A 23,462-nucleotide genomic window follows, 5' to 3' on the forward strand; every position below is an offset into this window, starting at 1 on the left:
AACGTTTACTTACAGACACTTCATATCAGAAAATTTGTTTTCACCCATAAGGACTATAAAATATTCCTACTTTAAAAATATAGTTCTTCTAATACTGCAGTTGCTGGGCATTCTCAATCACCAGGAAGTTTCCACTAGTAATGGATTTTTCAGCCCTGAGCACAAGTCCCACAAAACCCACAAACAAAACAAACAAACAAAAAACAAAACCATCATCACCACTACCAACAGACCCCCCTGACACCAAAATAATGAAACCTTCAAACCTAAGCCAAGTGAAACACAGCGTTCTTTTTTTTTTTTTCAGATACACCATGACTTATAAAAATTTAAACACACAAAAAGACAAGCAAAAAAATCCACCCAGGTCACCAAACTAGTTTCTCCTATTGAGCATTGTGAAATAATATGGTCATTGGACAGTCTGGGTTGTAAGGAACCTTAAAAATTGTCTAGTTCCGAAGAACCATCTAGTCTATTAACCATCTGCCTCCAGACTACATACATTTCCCCTTATCTCCCAAATCTCTGATTTAGTAATATTTTCTTTCTTCAATAAACTTATTCCTGTTTTCTGCCTACTGCTACCCCTGCAACCTCCATGCTGACTTGGTGAATTTATCATTTTTCCAACATTATTTAAATATGCAGCCTCTGCTTCTCAACTTTCTTGTGTGGTTATTAATGGCAACATTTTTTTTTGTGGTGAATTACTAATAGGAAAAATATCCATGTGTTTTCATTGTCAACATAATTTCATTCCGGTGGTTTGACAGGAAGAGAAGTACTTCTAATGTATACAAAACAATGGTTAAATGTTATTTTTCTTCAATGATGTAACACAGTCCTGTGAAGCTGAAAGAGCAAGAAGACTATCCAAACATTTCCATTCTCTTTACTATGTGGAAAGTAAACAATATTGTCTTATTGACCCAAGCCTGTCAGGCAGCCAGTTCATGACAACACAGTCAAAGTGACTGTTCCTTTGGTCCTTTTCAGAATAGCAACTGCTTCCTCGTGAGTCACCCCTTCTAAACTCTGCCCATTCACAGCAATGATTTGGTCTCCCCTCTTGAGGCGTCCATCTTCTGCTGCTGCACCCTGGAATGATAAAACAAGTAACTGCAGACTCACACATTTCTTTTTCTCCCTGACACACAGTCCTGAAAACAGTCCTGCAACATTTTTCTTTTTCAGGGATACGGACAAAACCAATTACTGAGAAGACTGCCAATTTTGCAATACACTCTGTCCAGTCTAAGTTCCACATGTAGAAATTGGAACTACATGATTGTTTGGTTCCCTCAACCCTGTTTTTCCAGTTAGTGTAAGATTAAAACCCTAGTATTATAAAAGTAACATTTTCAAGACCTGAGAACTTTTCACCAAATAGTGCAAAAAGACAGCTTTATAGTTTGATATACCTTAAAAATTTAGCATTCGCGATTCCAGTTTTCTCTGACTCTTTGTTGTTTCCTAGAGCCATCCAAATTATCAAATCCAGGTCAGCATCTGAACTTCTCTGAAGGTCCAGTCTGAGTTCAATAAAACACTTTCATCTACTACCTGAAGTAAACATACTCTAAATATAAGGCAAGGGAGCTTTTCTTCCTAAGTATTACACAATTCAAGTCGCTACAGGCGGACAAGACTCTGCTGATAGGTTGAATCATGTATATTTGGATATTCTCAATCTTTTGAAGACTACAGCCATCAAATGCTGCAAGCACATTTTGATCAGCCTTTGCACTAAAGAGGGAAAGCTGTGAGAAACTGTAACAATCTTTTGACTGCAAAACCAGGACAAGATTTACAATAACTGCAGTGAACTAATAAATAGATTGATTGGACAAATTTCCACCTACCTTTGCAAACACTGTCTTCACATAAATGGGTAAGTCTCCATGGGGACTGCCATAGCCACCCACAATACTGAAGCCAAGGCCATCTGGTCCTCTGTCCAGAGTAATGGTCTTGTACTGAGGAGGTCTAAGAAAAAGGAAAAGAGTATTTTGTCTGAACTTCGGATTTAACACATATAATATTCAACAAAAAACATTACTCCTTCTAAGCTAACCAATATATTTTTCTTTCCACTACAACTACAAATAATTTTGTTATAAAGAACTGGCTATTGCAGTTAATGTAAAACTCTGTAAACTACCTAATGCCCACATTATTATAAGAAAGCAGCTATTTCAATACACAGCTAAGGGCATAGTTATGGCTGCTATGTGCCACTAATAGCGGTTACTAGTGAACTAGAGAATTATTACCAGTATCTCCAGATTCCCTAACATCTACTTTAAAAAGCCTGTAAAGCCTAAAGTAAGCTCAAATAGCTTATGCTATTAAGGTTGAATTGCTTCTCTCCTAATAGACGACTGTGTATTTGTATATATGTGTTTATTATATAGATCATTTATAGGTGTATTTCCACACATATATTTTGATAGTAAGAAATTTTGGAATTCTACTTTTCAAAGTAGGTATGTGTGGCTAAAGAATACTTCTTCTCTTTCCCTTTTCCTAAAAGAAAGAATGCCTCAGATTTATGACAGAGTTTGACACAAAACTTGTTTACATAATGCACCTTGCAGAATACCAGAAGCAGTATACCTTGTGTACCAGAAACATCTGACACTCCTGATTGCACAGCACTAGAGAGCACAATACAGAAACACAGATACAACAGTGGAAAAAGAATTTCTGGGCATATCAATTAATCCTAGCTACCCAGCCTCAGTGAAACAATAGAGGCTGTAGAAGAAATCAGATCACACAACAAGTCTACAGAGAGTCAAAAAAATTTGCAGCACAGCAAATTTCATCATGAAAAACACAGAAGAGGACCTATGGCCCACAGGTCTTATGTATACCAAACATGTTAATCATGATTAAGCCAAAAATGCCACCCACTATTAGGTAGATTTGTAAGGTTTACAGGTTGATTATCATCCAAAGTAACAGGCTACAGAGGCTGTACATTCTATAGTTACTGACCCTAAATCATCCTGAAAAATGCCAGTTGAAGTTAGGCCTGAAAACGAAAGACTGGGCGTAGGTGGATCCTGCTGCTGACCAGTTATGACACTCACTTCTCCTCCAGCTACAACCTAGGAATAGACGTTGGAAATCAGTGGCATAAGAATGCTGACACTAAAATAGTTCAATGTAGCAGCTGGCAAAACAGTACTCAGAAAATATTCAAAATGTCACTGAGGATTTTTTACCTGCAACTCAATAGTGCCTGAAGCATTTTTTAAGATATTAACAGCTTGGGAATGAGTCATGCCCTCAGTAGATGTTCCACAGATGCTAACAATCCTGTCCCCAACCTACAGAAGAAAATGTAGAAAATCTAACTTAGTTACATAGATTTATTTGTCACTTTCAACAACAGCAGAACTACAAATGGCCCAGTATGAAGGCACGTAATTCAACATTAGAATTAGCAAATTACACTGGTTTAGTGTAATCAGTGTAAAACGTACTGATGCTTTACAGAACAGATCCTAAAAGTGTAGAAATATATGTTAAAAAAAAGAGGTGCATTTTGCATGTCATCTAAAGACAGGCAGACTGATGTAGCAAATTATCATCAGAGATTCTGTCTGACTTCATCTTGAAATAACATTTTCTAAGAAACCTGAGCCAGGTTTTGGTGCAGACTGGATACAGCATGCATTTAAGTACAGCTTAAAAATCTCTTTAACTCAGAGCCTAAAATGTACTCTCTCTATCCTAAGCATAGAAAACACAAGAGATAAAACAGACTGCACACCTACATTTGCAGGAACAATCACTACACTCAGCAATGGCACTTGTTTATAGAATGCATGCTTCTGAACCACTTTCTATGCTTTTAACTTTCACAAGCTGACAAACTCTAAGATCCAAGACTGCTTTAGGACCCCCTTTCTTAAGTTAGCACATGTCAGCAATTACACTTTCCCATGCCACCAATCTGAGTTCCTTTTTCATCAATCCAAACAGCAAGAATTCTTAGCACAGCCAGAAGCACTTATGACTGTATCACTGAACTGCTAGTTTACTGCCTGTCTAGAGTAATCACATTACCCATGCAATCTTTACAGCCTTCTTAATAATTAACTTACTCTTAATTTCTGAGTCTGAGCTGCAACTCCATTCGGGTGCATCATGGCAATAAATATAGGAACATCTCCAAGAGGACTTCCTACACCTCCAGCAATGCTCACGCCCAGTGAATCTGTAGGGTTCTGTTACAGTAAAGAAAAAAAGATTAATTTTTCTGGAAAGAAAAACACAGAGAACGGCAGGCTTACCTCAAAAGATGGCTAAACTCCCTATTTTATGAAGATTAGAATTCCTGTGTCAAGCCAGTTTTTAAGCTTACACACTTTGCATTACATCAAGAAAGCAGAGAGACCAGAATGGATATTTCTTTCTCTCAGTGGTAGGAGAAAATTTGCTGATTTAGTTGTGTGTTTTATCTTAACCAAACTAAATAATTACAGAATTCAGCACCTGACTCTTAATGTCAGCACAGAGGTTTGAGTAAGGAAAACCAACGAGATGGCATTGCTGTCCTTAGTACTGTCTATATGAATATCCTGTTATGAATCTCCTGAAGACTAGAATTAATCTTTATGCTCCCCCTAGTGCCCAAATGATGAAGGGTGAAACCAGCTGCTTACCCCTGTACCACACCCAAATACCTCACTGGAAAAATTGCTATTGCAAACTGCTATTTGCAGATTCTACTATTAAAAGAATGACTGAATGCAATCCATGTAATCAAGTGAACTAGATGCCAACCAAAAACATATAAATATTTTGGAAAAAAAGATGCAGTCTGTGACTAAGCACACATGCATAATAAAGGTGACTGAAGTTCACACTTGAAAATCTGGCAGCTGTCATGCAAGAACCTACTAATCAAAAATATGTGTGAAGAAAAATATCAAATATCAAAAAACAGCCTTCCAACTTTGGTACAATTCCCCTGACTTTACCACAACAGAATCTGCACTTAACTCAATCTGGTAACAATAAAACTAGGTCCCAGTATCTCTTCCTTTGTTTACTTTCAACACAACTCACAAAACATAATACCATAAGTCACACTACTTTACATAAAAATATAGGCAGTGCAGATTGTACAGTCCCAAACTGAAAAGACAGACAAATTAATGTCCTGTTCCTTTACTAAAACAATGAATAGGCCTAGACTTACAGCATGCTGTAAAGACACCTATTGAAAACATCTACAACCTATTCCTGATATGTGCCACTGCATGCTACAACTTACCTTTTTTATTTCAACTGTTCTTAGTCCCTGTATTTCAGGAGCTGCTGTCAAATGAATTAAGATAAATTAAAAAAACAGTTAAACAAGCATTCCTAGAAAACCTTTTCAATAAAGTCATACAAATCACTATGATGATTCTTTCTGCTTGTTTGTTATATACATTTTAATCTGATTTTTATAGTGACCATCATTACAATAATTGGATTGAAATACTTCTAGAATAGATGAAAGAATCAATAATTTTCTCCGTTTAAATAATTTTTGGAATAAGACTGCTAAGCTCAAATGGAATAGAAAAACCCATTATTTTCCAGCAATACTATGATCAGAAATAACTTTATTCTAAATTTAAGCATCACATAGTTATAACATAACTAAAACAGAAAGATCTCGGCTACCAGTTCACATGTATAAAATACTGAAAGCACCAAAAAACTCTACAACTTACTGGTATGCCTCTTTAGGCCACTTTCAAAGACCTCAGGTGCACCAGACCCAGACACTGGGAAACTGAAGGATGAGAGACTTCCACTTCCTTCACTGACCTACACACAATGTTAGAGTGGGATTAGAGACAAGCTTCACTGACCCAGGTACTAAAAGCAAAACTGTAACTCACTGTATTAATTTTATTTTCTGCAGTATTTTATTTTTTTTTTGTGCCCAGTTAAAACTGAGTCAGAGAACAACACAAATTTTTTTGGTCACTGTAGACAGCTCTTTTCTGAAGCATCATTGGGTCAAGAGAGATTGTACTTCTGCAACCCCATGCAAATCTTTGAAGCGCTTCTTCTGAGGGCCAACAAGGTCCTGGTATTTGCACCTTCTATCACCTTATAGAGATCTTCTACTGCAAGTTAGCTACAAGTACCACAGTAAGGACAGAATACAAAAGACAGATATCAGTACGTCCTCATGTGGGCTCTCAAATGTTCAGCTACTGCATCAGCTGCAGCTAAAATTAGGCTCTCCACTCAACTTGACCTGCACAATTTCCAGGATGATTTTCACTACACTTGAAGGGCAAGTAAAGGAACAACATGGTTCCCAGTAAGAATAGTCCACTGACTGTGACACACTTTTCAAAACATTCAACATTGTGAACTTCATCTTAGAATAAGATCAGCCAGAGTCTGCACATTTTCAAACTATTTAGCAATACTTATTCTGAAGATAGCCTAAAATGTCAGTCCTATCTAAACTACTCACTTAAATTTTAATTATGTCTTAAAACTATTTATATTTAATACATGATAATTTTCATCCCCAGTTCACAATCAAGGGAAGCTATTAAGGTAATTTGTGAGCTTTCAAAACCATAGTTCCTACTGGATAGAATCACAGTACAAGCTGTTATACCATAGAAGATGCTTTCAAATACAGAAATTGATTTGAGATTGTAACAATTCACCATCAGACCAACAATAAAATAAAGAGAAGTCTGATGGAAAGAGCACATGTTTCCTGCTTCTGGCAGGCAAGATTACAGTAAGGACATGCAAGGAATGGAGAAATTCCCTATGCTTACTGAAGCAAAATTCCACTGCATGCCAACTACTCAGACGAGTTTAAAGTTGATTCTAATGTCTTCTGGTATTAATGAGAACTGGAGTTCTCCATGCTTCCAAGTTGGAGTCTGGAGCAAAGTCATTTCTGGATTATATTTTTGGCTGGATCATGTCTATAACAGATACAATTTGCTAAACTGAACATAAAATGGCTACTGAAGAGCTGCAAAATTTTTCCATCTCAGATCTTGCATGTAAAAAATAATTGTCATAATAAAACAGATCTTTCTATTTAACATTATTCTTTATTTTATTCTTTATTCTTTAATTATTTATTATCTTTACTCTTTCATTATTTAACATTATTTCTCCTAAATTAACCAGTTTTATAGTTACATACCTGGCTGCTCTGGGATGTTCTCCTTTCAGAGTGAAATGGCCCAGCTTTTATTCTTCCAACCTCTAGTCTTACTGTACCTAAGGAACACTAAAGAAACAGTTACCTGTAACATATCTCTCCTCTTTACAAGAGTAAAAACTACAATATTTAAGTGACTTTCTAGAAAGTCAAGGAAGAAAAAAAAACCACATGGACAGGTGGAAAAAAACCCCCATGGACTATCAATCCTGAAATGAGTGCTTTGCAGACAGAGTTCATGGCAGGACCAGTGACACACACAAAGCACACCAAGGTACTCAATAACAAGCACTGTATTTTTTAATACTGGATTAATCAGTATTACAACACAGACATGAAAATCACACAAGAGGAATAATTCTATGACATTGCACTTAATAAGTTGCTTCTGAACTGAAATGTCAACATATAATTTTTACAATAAAAAGTAAAACCATTGCATCAAAGTCTTAATCATTATTTATTTTAATATGACTGAGAACATGGTAATTGAACTGGAAGTTACTCATCTCTCTCTAACTTTTGAAATTATCTGTTACTCTGGATAGACACCAATATAACAAAGAAATTTTGGGCAGAAAATTTCCTAAATATCTATAGTTTAAGTGAATTTTCTGCCTGCATCTGACTCCCAGCAATAAGCTGGGTGATATGGGTTGACTGCACATCGGAAAGTCCTTTCACTAGCCTTTAAGATTTTAACTACTGTATTGAGTATTCACACATCTACATAAATGCATGGCTCAGAAGAAAACTCACCCTTCAATTAAATACTTCAAATCAAGACATTATTTTGAAAAAACAGAAAAGTTGTTACCACAAGGCTAAGAAAATGAGACTTTCAACATAATACAAGTAGTGTCAAGAGAAGACGTCGATCTGCAACGTATTAATAAAGAAATTTCAGTTTTGCGGTTATTTTGATTTTTTTCTTTCACTGGGAAGTTGTAAGAGGAAACTTCTGCATTCAATTAATTTAATAATACATGAGGTTGCCTTTATTTGCCATGATTTAACTTTATTACCCTAAAAGTGATTCATGCATTTGTCAGAAAAATCCATAGTACTAGGCCAATATATCAAAACCAACCAGACATATCCATTCAAACAAAGTTTCAATACCTCATATCCTGTTGCTATTCTCTTAGGAATGACACTAAAAAAGATTTATTACTAAATTGCTTTTTATTTTATAAATAATGTTGATTTCTCAATGTCCTGGAAAAGACCTGATCAAAGCTCAGGCAAAACCATTCTTCTCTGCTTGTATGAATTTAGTCACATTAAACCATATGGACAACTCTTATTCAAAGTGGAAAATGGAGGAAATATGTACCTAAAATTACCACATCCTCACGAATACACAAACCCGCAAATGAGATTTTAGAATTGTGTAAAACTAGGAGCTAATACTTTCCAATGGGACTCCTGAATAAATCAATTCACATTTAGTTTTACTACACCTTTCTCCCTCTTCCTAAATTCTCCCATTTGATAGATCCAGTAAGTTTAGTGAGAGGAAAAGCTGATAGTTTTTTTACATACTTTAGGGGATACTTCAAAAGAAACACTGCAAGAACAGACAGAATTCTCAGACCGATGACACATTCTATTTGTATCATTCTACTTAAAATACACAGGAATTTTCCAAAGATTATGAAATAATTTTCTAGCAAAATACATTTTAGGTAGTTCACGACAATTCACTCTAGATCCTACCCTCACGAATGAAAACCTAATGGACAGCTGAACAGGAAACAGTGACTGCCTACATGTGAGTGACCATGTTTTATTCCACTTACACTATGTGAATGAAACAATTATTAACAATAATATGTCTAAGGAATTTTAAAAGCCCATTCCTCAGGGCTATGACAATTAACTACAAGTACTACTACTGACCAATGATGAAGTACTTAAAACTTGAATATATGAATGGTAAGTGGAATCAATTAGATACTTCAAAATGCTTGTCAAAATGAAACAAATTTCCCACACATAAAGGCATTTTTATTCAGAGGAGAGGTACAGCATGTGAAGAAGAAATGCTGTGTTCTTAAATAAAAAACTATCGTGTAAGAAAGGCAAAGTACTATAACCAAATAAGAGTATACTAACAAGTTCAGTGTCACAACATAGATCCTGTTCTGGCATTCTCACTAATGGACGCAGACTGAAAATACAGAAGTTCTCATACCTCACTTTCTGACCACTGCTCTCCCCTAGGACCCCTGCTCCCCAATAAATCCAAAATCTCAAGGACCAGCTCAAGATCTGAAAAAATATACCTTTGAATCTGAGTGTTAAGAAGCATGACCATGTGCCTATGTATCCAACAGACAGCTACAACTAGCAACCGGTAATTTTTTTCCAGTGAAACAGTTTTCCATTGAAAATGTTGACTCAGTGGAATCCTTACCATGCAGCATGTCTCAAAACTCTGGACTGACAAACAGACAAGATGGTTAACCAGCTGGATTTCTTGGCAGACTACAGGAAATATTGTAAATCTGACTTCATTCTGATTTGCAAATAGAGGAAGGACATCCGAAAAAAAAATTATCAAAAATAGGTTGGCTCCAAGAGCTGCAGGTAGTTACTTCAGCAAACTCTGAGAAAGCAGTTTCTTACACCGAAAGCTTGGTAACTGAAAAATGCATTGTAGAATTTAATGGATGTAAGGTGGTACAAAACAAACACAATAAATAAAAAAGATTCATGTCTCCTGGTAGACCAAGTTATTCAGAGCCCCATCCAACCTGGCCTTGTACACTTCCAGCGACGGGGCATCCACAGCTCCTCTGGACATTCTATTCCAGTGCCTCACCATCCTCGTTTCATCTCCCTCCTCATTTCTTTCATTAAAGAATTTAGGCCTAACAACTAATTAAACTTACTCTTTTGGTTTAAAACCGTATCCTCTTGTCCTGTCACTACAGGGCCTTGCAAATAAGCTATTAAAGTAGTCATTTCTAGCGCAACTACTCTGCTGAATTCTCCATCATTCAAAGTCAGTTCTGCATATCTTCCTGAAAATGCAAAACAGTTAACCAGCTATCAGTGTGTTCGACAGAACACAGTGTTAAGTTTTCAGCTGTTCTAGGAAATTATATTCTATAAAGGTCGTCTATCAGCCCCTTGTTCATTAATATATGACTTTCTGCATCACCACTACTCCCAGTTTTATCAGGCAAAGTATCAAAATCTGAGTGCTCTAGATTTCAGGAAGCTTAAAGCTGGATCCCCAAGTCATCTCACTGACATCTCAGTAACAGTCTCATATCAGTCTGAATAAAGTTAAAGCTTTCACAAAACCTGAATCTCAGTTTTTCACTCTTATCCATCTTCTCTTTTCCCCAATACCTTTAGCAAAGCTGCAACAGCCTCCTGGTTAGCATTTCGGACATCTTCTCCGTTCACTGTCAATATCTGGTCTCCTTGCATCAATCTCCCATCTGTATCTGCTATTCCTCCTTTGACGATGTCTGACACAAACACACCTGTGTCATTTCTGCAAGTACACACATGAATTTTACATTAAAGTATTGTTTGATGGCAATGATTATGGCTTGCTATTGGGAACACAAATAAACATTGTCTCATTTTTCTCTTGAATAACACTGGCTTAGTTCCTCCAGGGAAGACTGGTTAGCTTAAGCACAAAAACAAGATGCATGGCCTTCAAGCCCACAGGATCTGAGCACCAAACCACAATGAAACATGATAAGCAAGTTCCAGACACTGAATCTCCAGGTACATTACATACCTCTTCCCAACAATACTCAGCCCAAGGCCTTTACCAGGCTTCTTCTGGAGCTCTATATTCAGCACATCATACATGTCTTCTTCCTTGTACTGGGCTTCATCTCTGTACACAGTCAGGCGAACTTTTTGGGGTGTCTGACGAAGGACATTAATGGCCTCATCATGTGTGGCATTCCTGAGGTCAGTTCCATTCACCTGCAATGAAAGTGTACAATGGCAAATCATGCAGCACCTTCCAGCAGACAAATACAAAAGGCTTAGCCAGCAATGAAAACAAAAACAACCAAAGAAATCACCATGCCTCTAGTATCTGATCACCAGCCCACAGTCGTCCGTCTTTAGATGCTGCTCCTTCTTCATATACCTCATGGATAATGATTGCTCCCTGACAACAAAAACAACATCAAAATTTCATGTTGAAAGAACAGCCACCATTTTGAACCAAAAGTAACTGAAAATTGCTACTATAATTCATCAGGGAAAAAGTCATGGAATGAAAGTCAGATGCATGATGAAAAATGACTAAAATATTTATGAAGCTCATTTTTACCTTTAATTTTAGAAAGGGTTTTTTCTTGTTTTTGTTTCTTTTGTGTCTTTCTATAAATACTTTAGAAACAAATGACAAAAAATCTCTTCTATCAGACTTTATTTTCATTACTGTTATTTCACATGAGTGACACATATTTTTCCAACCAACCAGCAAAGTGTCTGCTCCTCCAACAATGCTCAGACCAAGACCAGTCCTTCCTTTGGAGATATCAATGGTTGTTTCACATCCAGGAATGATGGGACAAGTAGCTGGGTCAGAGGTTAACATGGCTGGAGTTGAAGACCTGCTTGTGTCTAAAACAACAATGAAACACCCTGGTTACAGTAACAGCATTTTTCAGAGTTCACTGTCAGCTGTATAGCAGTAACTGAACACCTGATCCACAGAGAATGATGCTCCCAATTCTCCCTCCTCAGAGAAATATTATCCTGTAGTTTTATTTGCCATGCCTCCTGTAGCTTTTATGCCATCAAGTACTTGGATTATAGTCCTGACAGCCAAGGCAGATATTCTACACAGCATACTCTATTTAGGATAGAACTTAATTTAAACATCTATATGATGAGTGCATTACTTGAATTATTATTAACTTTGAAATGTCTTGCTTAACCAATGACTATCATCCATCAGAAACATCTTGATTCTCCACTCTGAAGGAGAAGAGCCAAATGTGGCTAGTCATAAATGGCAAGACATTCTCAACCATCCTTTTTTTTTTGCAAAAATTGACATGACTTTTCTCCCTCACCTAAAGGAATGCCTTTCACTTAGTTCTAGACAACCATGGCAGAGGCACCTGCTGCATATCTGAGATGGAGGAGAAAATCTTTCATCCTCCTGCCTCTACAACAGGAAGCCAAGAGGTAGGTCTTCAGTATGGGGGCACAATGCTTTATTTATACATATATGAGTATGTAATCTGGAAATACCAGAAAATGCAGGAGACAACTCAGTGCACACAAAAAGGGAAAACTTACAAGCTGGGTCTTTGTTTTTATGTTACAACCCCAGTTGTAATAGACACACATAGGAAATACACACATAGGAATACACAAGGAAAGCAATACTTTTGACTGCTTCTGGTTCTGGTGAGCTGGAAGTTGGGACAGCTGCTGCAAGTTGCATATTCCTCTTCTCTGCTGGGACAGTGCTGGGAAGGGCTGGTGCTGTGGTCAGGTTATCTGTCTCTGCTGGGTTGATTGTAAGCCTCACCACAGATTTGGATGCCTTCAGGAGACCAATAAACTGAATGATAAAGAGAAAAGCCTATGAAAACTGTAACTGGATTGTTCAGTTGCAAACCAAAAATAAAGTAGAGTAACAGGTCTGCAAACTAGAGCTACTTGTCACAATCTTGCAGGTTTTCTCATAAGGAACAAACATAAATATTGATGTTTTTTCTAAGAAAACTTTTTCCATGAAACTTTGCCAAACTACAGTAGATGACAAAATGGCAGTCTTTCAACTGTTTTTCTAGATAAAATACTATATTGTATAGCAATCATGGGAGAAACAGAAGTGTTGCCTTTTAATGCTGGGTGGAGCCCAATTCTGGTCTCACAGAAGTCAATGCCGAAATATCTAGTGAACTAAAGAAATGTTCAACTGTCATTCTGGAAGAAAAACCTGAAAATACTACCTGAACTATGGAAGGGAGAGATAGACACCAAGGTGTAAGGGAAAATCTAGTTCAAAGAGATACTGAAGACCCTCCAAAATCAATTGCCATCTTACAGAACAGACACCAAATCCTCTTGAGACTTTACATTTCAGTAGAGATATTTTCAGAAATTACTTATTCAATCTCTGTTCTTACAAAGCTTATCTACCCCTACCTCCTTACAGGCAACTTCACTATTTCTTACTTATTTACTGCCTCAGAGATAGCAGCACACCAAAGAGTAAGATTGATGCTCTCCTAATTGCCCTTTAACAAACAGAAATAATCTGCTCATGCCTAAAGAATCACTTTTCTTGGTAGCAAGGTGGGTGCAAGAAAAACAGCCTCCTTGATTTACTACAGAACACAAATTGAGTTTGCAGAGCTAGAAGCTAGAAATAAATCTTGTTATTTAGGAATGGAGATATTTTTCTACAAAGGTTTGAAATACCATGCTTGGAATATAATGAGACTGTTACTACAGACAGTTCCCATGGATAAGCACAGTTTATGACTTGATTTACCACTGAAACAACTCACTCATGCAAATTTACACATATTAGTTTTACTGGTTCTAACACCTTTAAAGTGGACTAGCTATGCAGAGTCATTACTGAGCAATAATTCATGGCTTTTATCACACTACTAAGTCTCTCAGTCATCAGGTCTGAACCACAGGGAAAATAAAATCACATTTGAAGCAGAGACAGGATGATTCATGTAGTGCATTAATGTAAAATAACAGCTGAGCTATAAATTTATTAGGCTTTAGCTTATTTCGCAGTAGTTTTCTTTTCCAGACAGTGCCTGCAGATCTTTGATTTTTTTAGTCAGGTTTGAAAATTAAGTATAGTCATGAGAACCTCACTAATTTAAGACACAATCACCTCCTACATTAAGCAGTGTGCTTTCTGTAACACTCCTGACACTTCAGAAGCACCTTTTCAACAGGATATCCCACAACAATTTCATCATCCACTGCCAGAATCACATCTCCAACTTTGATACGTCCATCCTGGAAAAACATTAAAAAAAAATATGAACTATGGATGCTACTCCAAAAAACATTCTTCATTCCCTTATTAGATTTTAAATGTATCTCACACCTTTGCAGCTGCACCATGATCTGTTAAGCTTTTAATAACTACTCCATTAATTGTGTCTTCTTCACTAATGGCAATTCCAAAGCCTCCTTGATCCTGGGGCAAACAGAAAATGCAAATGGTTAAATACTGTGACATCAAAATGTTAGAATACAATCACTAAAGACTAGTGAAGTCTGCTGATATATCAAGTCTGAGGTTCCACAATGCACCAATATTTTTGTTTTAAACTATTTCTGGAATAGGTTCTGCCAAACAAACAGTATACTGACTACCAAGATAAATTTGAAACACTTCTAAATTCAAATCCATTCCTTTGAAATCTACAAGGTAAACTGTTATTCATTTTTTACCTTGAACAATTAAGGCATTGATTTCACCTGAGGAACCATCAGTAGAGATGGTTATAAGAAGTTGGGCAAATAGAACAAAAGAATACTTCTTCCAGAGACACAAAGCAATTAGCAAATCAAAAGCAATCTTTCTGTGAGGAAAACTTTGAGATCCATTCCCAAACAGGAAGAGTAGATCTCTAGAAATCTCTTTTCCAGCTTCTAGTAACTGAGAGTCTGTTTGCTGTAAGAGGGACAGCACTACAAAATTGAATGGCTATTGACTGATGTAAATTAAGTACATACCTTAGGAAGTTCCACACACTGAATGTTTTTACATGAACTTAAGTCAGAAAATGCACTCGGGTTTGCAACACTGATGTCAATCTAAGAGAAAAATAAAATGCAGCTGTAAGTGATTATATCCAACATTTTGCACTAAAACAAAGTAGTGCGCAAATATTTAAAGCGAGTCTGCTCATTTTCTAGTTCCACCTAAGCTTCTAAAACTCTATTGATGGGAATATTAGACTTACTTCATAGTATAGAAGAATATAAAATGAAACAAAATTTATGACAGCTGTATTAAATTTAGCAACTTTACTAAAATCTCACTTGTTTTTCTATGAGTTTCCTTTTCTTTTACTGTATTTACTAAGCAGACAGGATCCTCCTCAATCCAGAACAATGTTAGTATTTTGGTCAAATAAGAAAAACAAATATTTACTTTACCTCTTGATGTCGAAGTGTCCCTGAAGTACACTGTGAAGCCTCTACTGACTTTGCAGGACAAACAGCCATCTGATTTACTGCATCCTTGTTTCTGCAATATATTCAGTTAAAGGATGTAATAAGAAGGTAATAGTACCGCCCCATATTTCTTAGGACAAGTTTAAGTCCGGTTCTTAATTTCTGGCACTCACAGTACAAATATCAAAACAGAAAACTACAAGACATATTTAACAAGTAGTAAGATTGTCTTCAAAAGTACATCTATGTTACCAAAATTAAAAATAACAAACGCTATGTGCAACATGAGCACATTAAAAATTAAACCCTTTCAGCCAAATCTTTAACCAGAGCTTACCTGATAAAGATTACTTTAACTTTAGATGGTGCGCATTTGATTATTGAAGAAGCATTCTGATGAGTCCTTCCATAAAGGATTTGGCCATTAATCTAGATAAGGAAAAGCAGCAATTATTTATCAAAATACTTTAATTCCTTACACTTAAACTAATTTTTTAGCCTTAAAAAAATCCGTATCACTGACTAAACAGCAACTGTATAAAAATAAGAGTTATGTTATATCTTACTTTCACTCCCTTTTTTCAGTAAAAATATTCACCATGGTTTGACTTCAGACTAACACTTTCACAGTGCTAAAAATGTCATTCTCTGAGTTATATTGGGTTGACCTGGCACATGATCTATTTTCACTTGCCATTGATCACTTCATGACTGATGAGGTTTAAGCAGGACCATGGGAAATTCTAACCATAACAAATAAATGAATTGCTTACATCCTGCAATGAGATTGCTATTCTTTATTGAATCTCAGGCACTTCAAATCCCTGAGCCAGGCACTTTATACACAGAAGTTTGAACACTGGTACATTTAGCAGAGTTCTAAACGAGATTTGATGAGGAAGAGGGAAGGGGATGTACTAAGGAGTCTTCTTCTCATAAGGTGAAGAGGTTGATAATCCAGCTTAAGTGCCTCTACACCAATATAGGCAGCATGGGTAACAAGCAAGAGGAACTGAAACCTGTTCCTCAATTGCACCAGAATCATGCAATTCAAATCTAGCTAGACTCATAGATGCCTAGTGGGATGAATCACATAACTGGAACATTTCAATGCAGGGCTACAACCTTCTCAGAAGAAAGAGGCTGGGAAGAAGGGGCAGCTCAGGAGCTTGTGGGTAAAAATTAAGGACAGCATCAGTGAGGGACACCTTGTGGCTGGGGTCTACCACAGAGTGCCTGATATCTGCAAGTCTGTTGACTTCTTGCTTGAGATACAGAAATCATCATGCTTGCATGCTTTCATCCTGATGGGGGATTTCAACCACCTGCATGTCTGCTGGGAAAGTGGTACAGCTGACTGCAAGCAATCCAGAAGACTCCTGGAGTGCTCTGAGGACAACTTTCTGGTCCCGGTATTGGCCAAACCAACCAGAGAGGCAGTGTTACTGGACCTGGTGCTCACCAGTGCAGATGAGCTTGTTAGAAAGATTGAAATGGAGGCAGCCTTGGCTGTAGTGACCATGCCCTGCTGAAATTACTGATCGCAAGGAACATGGGCTTAGAAAAAAGGCAGAGTCAGAACTGACTCTTATCTTTAGAATAATGGACTTCCATCTGTTAAAAGAATTAGTGGATGAGATTCCCTTAGAAACTGTCCTTAGGGACAGAGGACTCACCAGCGCTAGTAGCTTTTTGAGGATTCTCCATCCCCATGTGTAAGAAATCAACTTAGGCAAGCTGGAAACCAACATGGCTAAACAAGGATCTGCTCCTCAAATTAAGGAGTAAGAAAGAAATGAATGGCCAGTGGAACTAGGGACAGATGATCTGGGAAGAGTACATAGATATGGTTTAGATGGGTTTAGAGATGGGTTTAGGAATATTAAGGCACAGAAGAAAGAGGCTTTGGCAAGGGATGCGAAAACAAATCCGAAGGGGTTCTGTAAGTAGAAGTCAGAAAAGAAAGACGAAGGAGACTGTACCTGCCTAACGATTAAGAATGGACAGTTGGTGACAATGGATATGGAGAAGGGTGAGGAACTCCTATAGTTCTTCACCTCAGTCTTCAATGACAGTCTGGCTTCTAACATCTCTCAAGTTACTGAACCTCTAGGTGGAGGTTGGGAGAAGCAAAGTCTCTCCCACTGTAAGCAAAAAAAGCAAGTTTGAGACCACTTGATGAAACTGAATACAAGTCAATGGGGTTTGAGGATCTGCAATCCAAGTTCCTGAGGGAACTGCCTGACGTAGTTGCCAAGGCACTCTCCATCCTACTTAAGAAGTCAGAGAGGTCAGATAAAGCCCCCAGTGACTAGAAAAAAAAAAATATCACTCATTTCTTGAAAGTGGAGAAAGGAACCTCCAGGAAACCATGGACCATTGAGCCCCATCTCTGTACCTGGAAACATCCTGAAGCAGATCCTCATGGAAGCAATGTTAAGGCACATAGAAGACAAGGAGATGATCTCAGCCAGCACAGCCAGTGACACCTACTTAATCCTCTACAAGGCCTTTGACAAAGGTCCACACAATGTCCCTATCTTCAAATTAGATAGATTTGAAGGGTGGACTATTTGGTGGATAACGAACTGGCTGGATGGAGGCAGTCATAGAGTTGTGAACAATGGCTTTGTGTCCAGCTGGAGGCTTGTGACAAGTCAGGGCTCTGTGCTGGACGGGCTCTTTAATATCTTTACCAATGAAACAGATTAAGAGATCAAGTACACCCTCATCAGATTTGCAGATGACATGAAGATGAGTGGTGTAGCTGACACAATACAAAGATGGGGTGCCATCTGGAGAGACTAGACACACTTGTCAAATGGACCTGTGGGAATCTCATGAGGTGCAACAAGTCCAATTACAATTGGGTTGGGACAATCCAAAAGAAGAGTATGGACTGGGAAGGCAAATGTCATCCTGGGCTGCATCCAAAGAGTTGTGACTAGAAGGTCAAGGAATCTGTACTCTGCCCACGTGAGACCCCACCTCAAGTACTGCATCCAGTTATGGAGTTCTTAGCACAAGAAAGATGTGGATCTGTCAGTGCAGCTCCACAGGAGGGCCAGGAATATCATCAGAGGCTGGAGCACCTGTCCTGTCAAGACAGGCTGAGAGAGTTGTGGTTGTTTAGCCTGGAGAAGAGAAAACTCTGGAGATACATTACTGCAGCCTTTCAGAACTTAAAAGGGGCTTAGAAGAAAGAGGAAGAGTAACTTTTTATGCAGCATGATAGGGTTATGACAAAGGACAATGGTTTTCAACTGAAAGAAGGAAGTTTTAGATTAGATGTCAGGAAAAAACTCTTTACCCAGACAATAGTGAGGTCCTGGAACAGGTTGCCCAGAGAAGCTGTGGATGCTCCACCCCTGGAAGTGTTCAAGGCCAGACTGAATGGGACCAGAGCAACTTGATCTCATGGCTGGCAATTCAGGCCATTGAGGAAGACTTGCAAGTAGACGACCCTTAAGGTCCCTTCCAACCCAAGCCATTCTAGACTCCACACTTGTTATCTGAAGATGTGACCTGGCAATCTCTTTTCCATTTGGTAGAACAGATTAGTCACTGTAACACCTTGAAATGTCTACAATTCAGACAGGAGATGAGCTATCAGTGTGAATTTGCAGATTAAGGCCATTATCTGTTTCCATTTTATTAGTTGCATTTTTTTCTTGAAAAAATGAAAAAAAATGTCTCAGTGCTGAAGTTAACTGAAGAAAAGAGAAATGATTGAAATGGGACAGTCTGGACCTACACAAAGGGAAAGTAATAAAATGTATATAGGTAGCACTAACAGAAGCAAAGACACAGCAAAGCAACAGATGCAAGACACTGTACTGTGGGATGAGCATAACACCAACCACCTCCTATGCAGGTTGCGTGCATCAGGCATGGTTACAGGGATTCCAAGTCCTGTCCTTTACACTGGAGTTCACAACCCAAATGCAGCACTCCCTCCGGTGTTTGCCACAGCCGTATGAAAAATACATGGTCAGGCTGCCAAGTGGGGGGGATGGGACATGGCCCTCAATGTTGGCCCTATATTCCCAAGTAGCTGACGAACAACTACTTGGGAATATAGGGAGCAAGCTCAGATGTTTCCTCTCAGAAGAGGTTGACACAATTTCTTAGGAGTAGTCTGCAAGTTTATAGCGTGGACAGTACCCAAGAAATCACAAGATGATAGCTTCAGACAGACATGTGTCAACATGTTTTCAGAATATTCCACCTCTTCCACTTTCGGATTTTAAAAACAGATGCTTCAAGTGAACTGTCTCACAATACTGGAATCTGAAACAAAGTTCCCTCCATTAGACTTGGTCCACAGCGCCAAAAATCCCTTAATTTTTTTTTATAGTCTGCAAATTTCAGCCAATGTTATTTACTTTCTCAATGTCTCCCTAAGCTGTTCCCACCATTCCCACTCTGTACCACTTTGCCAGTACATCCCCAAACACTTCCACATAGAGCCTTGAAGTTACACAAAGCAATTCGGTGAGGGTAATGTTACCTACTGCTATTAGAAAGAATGGGAAAAGCTATAGTAGAGAATGCATCTCCGAGTACCATCAACTGGGCTGTGGGAATATAGAAACAAATTATGCTCACACATGTACTTGAAATGTTAGTTGCATGTTTAGTGGTTCAGTCACTCTACTCCACTAGAAAACAGCACCCAAACATATAACGAGTTAGAAGTTTATAACAAAAATAGATCTGTTCCTGTTTCCCCATTTTAATTTCCACATTCTGTGTTACACAATATAAAAATATTCTGCTATTATCACACTTCTAGTAAACAGGGAAGTAATTAGAAAGTCTAGAATACTGCACAGATGGATTGGAGGACTTCAATATTTTTAATGGCCTGCAATTCACTGCCATTCCATACAGCTCAGTAACTCAGAAACAGCTGTCGTCCACATTTCTATTCAACACACCTTCATTCATAATTGCAGAATCTTCTGAGCTGGAAGGGACCCACATGGATCATTGAGTCCAACTCTTAAGTGAATGGGGCATACAGGGATCTAACCCATAACTTGGTGTAATTATAACCAGGAAAAAATCCACTACACCTATTTGGCATAGATCAAAAGGAAAATCTTATAGCATAGTGATATGAACTTGGATAAACTTGGGATTTCAAAGTCTACTGAAAAACTTACGCATTTCAGCAAGAATCTGGTATTTGAAGTCAGTACATTTGGGCTTCAGTACATATTGCAAAAACTCACCTCTAGCAACTCATCTGCAATCTGCAACCTGCCATCTTTTCCAGCTGCTCCATTTGGATCAATTCCCACTATAAAGACACTCATCCTGGATCGGTCTTTGTTACCAGCAAGACTAAGTCCCAGACCTGTCTTTCCTTTTTCCAGCTCAATCATGTGTAGCTCCCCTGGTAGATTTCCATAGCGCTGCACGATCTTTTCTAAATGTAGAAGTGTAGGGTAAGATTTACATTAGAAAGTTTCACAAGTTACCTAGAATCAAGATCAGTGCTCAGTATGCAGTATCTGACAGAAGCAGCCCAAAATGGATGATAAATTTTCAGTGTAAAGGACACACTCTTTTAAACTAAGCCTTAGGTGATTTATAATAATATTTCTAGCTTCTTGTTTTCCTTATACCTTCAGAAAATATTTTAAGTTTTCTTTAAAAAAAATTCATACACAACGGAAGTAATCTTCTCTCCAGTAACACTTTCAGGTAATAGATACTATCATATTGATCACTGCCAAACTGTTACCTGTAGTACACTGAAATTCTTCAAGTCGTCCTACATTGAACTGGAACCAGGGACAAAATCTTTTTTTTTTTTTTTTCTACATGCATCTGACCAAGCACAACTAAAATAGCAACCTTAGCACCCAAACCATAATGCACATGAGAAAGAAACAGTTCAAACTGGATGCCCCCAGACCTGTGTCTTTTACAGTACAATTTTAATACTTAGCATTTCAAATATTATCACAGGAAAAACTTACTCCAGCTGTAACTGTACTCATCTTCCTTCTCCACATCTTCTGGGACTCTGATAGAAGATGACTGTGCAACATCAGAGCTCATTCCTGAAAATGCTGAAGGAGGGGGCAGAGGCAAGTTACAAAGCGAAGTCTTTTCTGGCTCCGTATCAGACTGACCAAATGCCTGTGGAGAATAAGAAAAATGAAATGGTAAAGAAGACGCAGACTCTCTGTAGGGCAAACTAGTACACAAAAATGTCAAAATGGCAATGACTATGGCTTCAAAGTTTCAATACCAAGCAGCTGAAACTCTAAATTAATAACAGAAAGGCAGAGAGATCAAAGACAGAAACAAACACCAGGCAAGGTAAGAAAAAAACATCACTCCAAAATGTATCTGGAAGCAAACAACTCACAGTAAAAGCCCAATTCAGTAAAGTTTTATGTGCCACTTCATGTTTCAGAAAAAGCCTCTAACAAAGACTCAAGTGCTTTTGTTTTAATGCCAGATTTGTAAAAGATTTATAACCAATTTTAAGAGTCATCACATATAATTTCCTCCCATCATATGCTTAGGAAGCCAAATATGAGGAAAGAGAAAGCAAAAAAAAAAAAACAAACTGGGAACTTTCAAAAATACCTACAGGAAAAAAACCGCAATTGGCATATTAATAGAAAGGAGTGTTAAAAACCAAAATTAAACAGAAGAAATCCATAGTGACTGGATCTTTTCAGTCTCATTTACTAGTTTCTTATAAGCTGCACAGACAAGATCAAATAAATGAGGATACAGGTTAAATCACAAGAGACAGATACTTGATGTGTTCTATTCATATTCACACAAAGTTAAGAGGTATAAACACACTACTACTGCAATATAATGGTTAAATGCCCAAATCCACAGCCTTGAAAGCTTCCATTGAAGACAGATTTCTTGAGGAATATAGACTCTGATAAGGAATTTCGCTATGCGGAATTTGTATAATTTTTCCTTGCTTAAAGTAAACATGCAAGCAAGAAACCTCTCTCTGAATATCATCATTCTTTACTTATGTACGCCCAAGAGACCTTGATACTTGGCAGATCAGCTACTGAAGTAAACAAGAATATTAAATAAAAAACAAGTTTTTACAGCACTCAAGTTTTCAGGTGTGTTGCCCTCACTTTATAACCCTATTCTCATAATTTCAATTCTCACTACTTTCATCATAAAATTTGAAAACACAGTACATCCGATTGTGCCTTTAGGTGGCAAAATCACTTAGGTAATAATCTCTTAATCAGAGGCAACAGTGAAATGAATAACAACATACACCTTGAAAAACTTCATCAGTTTTCAAATTGAAGGTGTTGAGAAACCTGGGAAGTTACCAGTTTAGTTCATTTTGAAATTTAAGAAAGGTCCCATGTCTAAACAAAAATTACTTATCTTCACTCTTAACTCCAAAAGATAAAGATATTGAAAATGCCATATTTCAGGTCTCTCATTCTGCTTCTGCTTGAGAAAGAGGAAAGGGATTCCTTTCATTTAGGAACTTCTTAGAGGAACTTAACTAAGAAGTCACTAAATCTCAAAAGTGTGGGAAGTGACCCCAAAGCAAATAATTTATCTAAGACAATGTCATCCTCCTAAGATGATACCTAACATTCCTAAGCTGAAGCAACAAAATTCTAGCACAGACATTGTCACCTACCAGAATCAGAGAACAATAGAAACACTGCCTAGTAACATTAAATGTTATTTTTCACAATCAAAAATTCATGTGTGCATAAAAAGAAAAGTTGGTAATACCTCCACATTGAGAAGGGGCAAAAGGGAGAATTCTAGAAAAACTCATTTTTCAGAGATCTTTCTAGAGTTTTACTAAAGCTAAATAATATCCTGGGAAAATGAGGAAACATGGTGTCACAGTGGGTTTACCCTGTCTGAAGGCTAGGTGCCCACCAAAGCTGCTCTATCACTTCCTTCTTCAGCTGGACAAAGGAGAAAAAATATGACAAAAGTCACCCCCCACAGCCTCCCCAACTACCATTATCTTGCAACACAAATCCAGTACCAGTGTGAGATCAAACCAGATCAGCAAACTTTAGTTTTTATATTTTAAAACCAA

General features: G+C 37.6%; 1 protein-coding gene across 24 annotated transcripts in view; it reads right to left on the reverse strand.

Moving 5' to 3' along the window:
• Positions 1-308: 308 nt before the first annotated feature.
• The window catches only part of MPDZ (multiple PDZ domain crumbs cell polarity complex component), a 92,884-nt gene continuing 69,730 nt past the window's right edge, over positions 309-23,462 (reverse strand). For 22 of the 24 annotated variants that reach the window (XM_026794252.2, XM_026794249.2, XM_026794256.2 and 19 more), the window contains 20 exons: positions 21,373-21,535; positions 20,620-20,816; positions 15,720-15,811; positions 15,365-15,455; positions 14,939-15,019; positions 14,304-14,396; positions 14,138-14,212; positions 12,605-12,782; positions 11,685-11,830; positions 11,286-11,369; positions 10,986-11,179; positions 10,583-10,730; positions 7,202-7,288; positions 5,742-5,838; positions 5,294-5,337; positions 4,119-4,241; positions 3,234-3,338; positions 3,004-3,116; positions 1,866-1,989; positions 309-1,101 (listed from right to left, as the gene is read on the reverse strand). In XM_026794252.2, the coding sequence (XP_026650053.1) occupies positions 955-1,101; positions 1,866-1,989; positions 3,004-3,116; positions 3,234-3,338; positions 4,119-4,241; positions 5,294-5,337; positions 5,742-5,838; positions 7,202-7,288; positions 10,583-10,730; positions 10,986-11,179; positions 11,286-11,369; positions 11,685-11,830; positions 12,605-12,782; positions 14,138-14,212; positions 14,304-14,396; positions 14,939-15,019; positions 15,365-15,455; positions 15,720-15,811; positions 20,620-20,816; positions 21,373-21,535 (2,382 nt within the window). In that variant the 3' untranslated portion in view covers positions 309-954. The remainder of the gene's footprint in view (positions 1,102-1,865; positions 1,990-3,003; positions 3,117-3,233; positions 3,339-4,118; positions 4,242-5,293; positions 5,338-5,741; positions 5,839-7,201; positions 7,289-10,582; positions 10,731-10,985; positions 11,180-11,285; positions 11,370-11,684; positions 11,831-12,604; positions 12,783-14,137; positions 14,213-14,303; positions 14,397-14,938; positions 15,020-15,364; positions 15,456-15,719; positions 15,812-20,619; positions 20,817-21,372; positions 21,536-23,462) is intronic. The other 2 variants (XM_026794243.2, XM_074533538.1) reach the window with 2 other exon arrangements.

Source organism: Zonotrichia albicollis, chromosome Z, assembly GCF_047830755.1.
Source record: "Zonotrichia albicollis isolate bZonAlb1 chromosome Z, bZonAlb1.hap1, whole genome shotgun sequence".
Classification (NCBI taxonomy): domain Eukaryota; kingdom Metazoa; phylum Chordata; class Aves; order Passeriformes; family Passerellidae; genus Zonotrichia; species Zonotrichia albicollis.